The sequence below is a fragment of the Grammomys surdaster genome, unplaced genomic scaffold (assembly GCF_004785775.1).
Source record: "Grammomys surdaster isolate TR1022 unplaced genomic scaffold, NIH_TR_1.0 126248, whole genome shotgun sequence".
NCBI lineage: Eukaryota > Metazoa > Chordata > Mammalia > Rodentia > Muridae > Grammomys > Grammomys surdaster.
Window position 1 is genome coordinate 8,426,549 of NW_021621048.1, and position 3,968 is coordinate 8,430,516.

Below are 3,968 nucleotides of genomic sequence, written 5' to 3' on the forward strand. Positions count from 1 at the left end.
ATGTCTTCCTAGTGCTGACATCATAAGCAGAGGTCAGCACATGCCTCTTTACATGACTTTTAGAGCTCTGATTTACACCCTTATACTTTTGAGAAGGACCCATCTCCCCGGGCATCTCCTGGATGTCTCACTGCAGGCTCATCTTAACAGCAGAGGGCAGTAGTGGTCAGCAAGCCCAAAGATGGGGCTGGCGCCCCTTGGAGTCCATCAAGGAGAAAGGGGACTCAGGCCTCCAGGGGAGTCCTCACTCCGCACCCATGGCCCAGCTTCTACCTCCCTCTCATCTGCATTAGGCTGTTACTGGCTGTCCTGATGCTAAGCTGAGCATGACAGACCACACAGGAAGTGATCTAAATCCAAGGCCCCTGAGTTGGTGCCCTCACGTCACGTGGGAATGTGGGGACCCTGGGAATGTTAAAGTCACTGAGAACCACACAGTGAGCAAGAGTGAAGAGAGTCCTTCCCACTGCAGGAGAGGTGGAAGGACTCATGAGGACTTTCCCTTACGGCAAGGATGTGTATCCAAAAGGAGGTAGGCACGGTACATGGGAGATGTCCTGGCCATGTCTGTTCACACAGCTCAGGTCCTGTTGACATCAGACACTTATTTCTTGGTCATGCTAGGAAGACCAGATTGAGCTCCCATTGTCTTTTGATTCCCCCTGTCCCCGTGTTCCTGGGTGGGTCTTGGCTGCTCCAAGGAAACAGAAACCCCTAAGGGATGCCTGTCTTCTCATCTCAGCACCTGAAAGGACACACCATGCTCTGTGAGGATGTGGCGGCTCAAGGGTGAGATGTGGGGTTGTATCAGATAGATAGCTGGTCTCAGGCAGGACAGAGGACTGTGCACACAGTTTGAGTCCTGAGCATTTTTACCTTATACTACTACCCCACTTCTGCTTTTAACTCATGACAAACCACCAAGAACCTTTCTCCTGTGGGTCCAGCCTTCTACTTTGGAGCCCATCTCAGTATCTCTTCCTCTCTGGCCTCCCCTTCCTTAACTTTCTGCTGGCCTCCTAAAGCCTCTGGCCTGAAACTCCAGCAACATAAAGCCTTTTTAAAAAGCTGCATAGCACAGCGGAAGAAGGGACTTCCGAGCCCCACTGACCTATGTCCTGACCACACAGATGAGCAGAGTGTGTCTCTTATCCTGGGACACATACAGGAGATTCCAGTCCGTGCAGCAGGATGTAACGGTGGAGACTGAGACTTGGCTTAGAGAAGGCACCTTCTTGACAGCTGAGGTCCTTCTCCCTGGAAGATGAAGGCTCTCTGAGGACATGGGTGGGGTCTTATAGGTATTAGAAGACCTAGCAAAAGTTGACGTAATAATGATTGAATGGATGAACTGTCTAGGATAAGCAGGTTCTCCTCACAGAGATCAGGGGACAAGGCCCTGACTGGCATACCCCAGAAATCCCTCCTCCCTGATCCCCATTCTCAACCCTATCTCAATGACGTCTTCCCCTCCCTAATTGCCCTTTTAAGTGGAATCTATGAAGGTTTTCATAAATTTAAAACTGATTTGCACACTTTAATAAAAGCATGTGGTGGGCAGGGAGTATTAGGTTCTGAGTTTTCTGCACTAAAATTGCCATAAGCGCATCTTGAATTATTGAGGTGAAGAGTCTCCTTCTCCTTCAGTCCCCCTGGTTGGGGCTGGGGGGATGCCTCCCCAGGACTGACTACTGTGTTTCTTGCTTTGGCAGACCACAGTGAGCTGGGATGGTGACAAGCTCCAGTGTGTGCAGAAGGGAGAGAAGGAGGGACGTGGCTGGACCCAGTGGATCGAGGGTGACGAACTTCACCTGGTAGGTTCCATGGTGGGGACCCAGGCTGTGTCCCCAGCAGTCCTCAATCCCTGAGGGAGTGAATGGACAATGGAAAAGAGCACTCTAGGTAGACATTGGTTCTATTCTGTAGTGTCTCCTCTGCAGAAGATGCCTGAATGACTCAGAAAGCCATACAATGTGTTTTCAAGGTCTAGGCTGACTCAAGGTCCAGCCATGGGAGCATGCAGAGAGGCATTTGGTAGTACTAGCAGCTGTCAAGGTCCTTGTGTTCTCTGGAACAGAGAATCAGCTTCCTGTTTTGGTGGTGAAGACACGGAATTCTGAAAGGCTTGCTGGCAAGTCCGATCGCACTTGCACAAAGCACTTTCAAATAACATACATGTATCCTGTGCAAAACGGGGATGGAGCCAAGCAGAATTCACCAGGAGAGTGTGATCTCAGCTTATGCTGGGGGCCAGGAAAGGCTTTCCTCTGTTCAGTCCTGCTCTCTACCCTCAGCCTCAGGACAAAGCCACTTCTACTCTGCCTTCTGCCTGGGAAAGATGGTTGGGCTCCATGAGAGCTACCATGACCCATGTCCTGAGGTAGAAGTCCCTATCACTCCTCCATCCTGGAAATCCCCGGCTACCCTCCCTTCAGGATGAGCCTCATCCAGATGACCTTGAGCTAAATCCTGGGCCACCCACTGGGTGCCCTGGGTAGGATGTCAGCTATCACATCCTCCTCTCAGAAGGCCCTCCTGCTGTCCCTGAGCTCAGCAGCTGTGGAGGAGGGGGGCTGCCAGGAAAGGAGAGGCCAGCTGCATAGGCCTGTGCCGTGGGGTCCATCCCCAACTCAGGCTCCTCCCTGGGTTTCTGTTTGCTTAGCTGCAAAAAGGGTGGACATGATCTCAGTGTCCCCTCACCTTTTAGCCCTGTGGCTCTGTGCCAGAGGCTGCAAATCAGGGTGCGGAAGGTTCTCTGAGGTTTCACTCGACCCTTGAAGGGCTTCACGATTCTTCTGTCAGCACTTAAGGTTTAGGAAAGGTCACATATGTATTCAGCCTCGCTTCCCAACTTCTTGGAAGACAGAGTTTGATGACCAGTGTCCCCCCGGCCATAGTCAGCAGGAGCTGCCCCTGTGGGCAGATCTTGGGCTGTCTTAGTTGCTCTTCGAGTTGCTAGGAAGGCCTGGGTCCACTCACTGAGATAAAGGAGCTCCAGGTAACTCCAATGGGCAGCCCAGGCTTAAATTCTTGTACTACTCTGAAGCAAAATAGTGAGCCATGCCTCTGGGCCCAGTTCTTTTGAGCCTGGGCACAGACTGTTCAGGGCCTAAAGGATTTCTAAAGCCCTTTAGCTTTTTAAGGGAGTGAAAACAGAGAGCCATCAAGGGCTCCTATTGGTTAACTTAGAGCCACCCTTCTCCTACCCGGCTCTGTCTACAGGATCAGAGCCTGATCTCTATGAATCCCATCCCATCAACTTTCTGAAGAACGAGTGAAGCTCACAGAGAACAGTAGTATCCCCTGAATGTGCTCCAAGTCCCTGTCCTTATTCTCAAGTATAATGTTGCTTTAGCTGATAACCAGTGTCTTTATGATTCCAGGAAATGAGAGCAGAGGGTGTGATCTGCAAGCAAGTGTTCAAGAAAGTACACTGAGCAGCCGGAGCAGCCAAGCAGATAAGCTTGGTCTTGAGGAACTAGAGGGATGGGCCTGTGGTCAGGAGCCCCCTCTGCCTAGCACGGGGCCAACACGCATAGCCACCCCAGGTTTCTGCCAGCAGAGTCTGTCTCTCCGTCTTGTCTCTTTTCCTTTTCTTAAAATGAAGCTACTCCAATAAAAATGATCTCTGTTTTAAGATGTGGGTTTTGGAAAAATTTCACATCCACCTTCACTTGCTTTTTCTCCAGAGCCTCTGAGGCCACTTTTTCCCAACACCTCCCATGGGTAGACACTGAGACTCTGCAAAGCCACAGATTCCATCCTGAGGGTACAGCTATGCATCTTTCTTTCCCTAGAGGCACAGCTTGGCTCTGCAGTGTGCATGGTTTGGTAGCCATCATCTGGGGGTTAAGTACTTTCCACGTCACTTGTCCAGCCCGAGCCACAGTGTAGTGCTGCCACAGAAGCAGTAGTCATCCTCAACCTAGGCACCAAAAGCCTATCGGGGCTGGCCAGCAGAACCTGGC

The 3,968-nt window shown here is 51.2% G+C and overlaps 1 protein-coding gene across 1 annotated transcript in view; it reads left to right on the plus strand.

Moving 5' to 3' along the window:
* The window catches only part of Rbp1 (retinol binding protein 1), a 20,417-nt gene extending 16,780 nt beyond the window's left edge, over window positions 1-3,637 (plus strand). Inside the window, 2 exon segments of the mRNA XM_028758936.1 lie at window positions 1,713-1,814; window positions 3,384-3,637. Coding sequence (XP_028614769.1) covers window positions 1,713-1,814; window positions 3,384-3,437 — 156 coding nt within the window. The 3' untranslated portion in view covers window positions 3,438-3,637.
* Window positions 3,638-3,968: the final 331 nt, after the last annotated feature.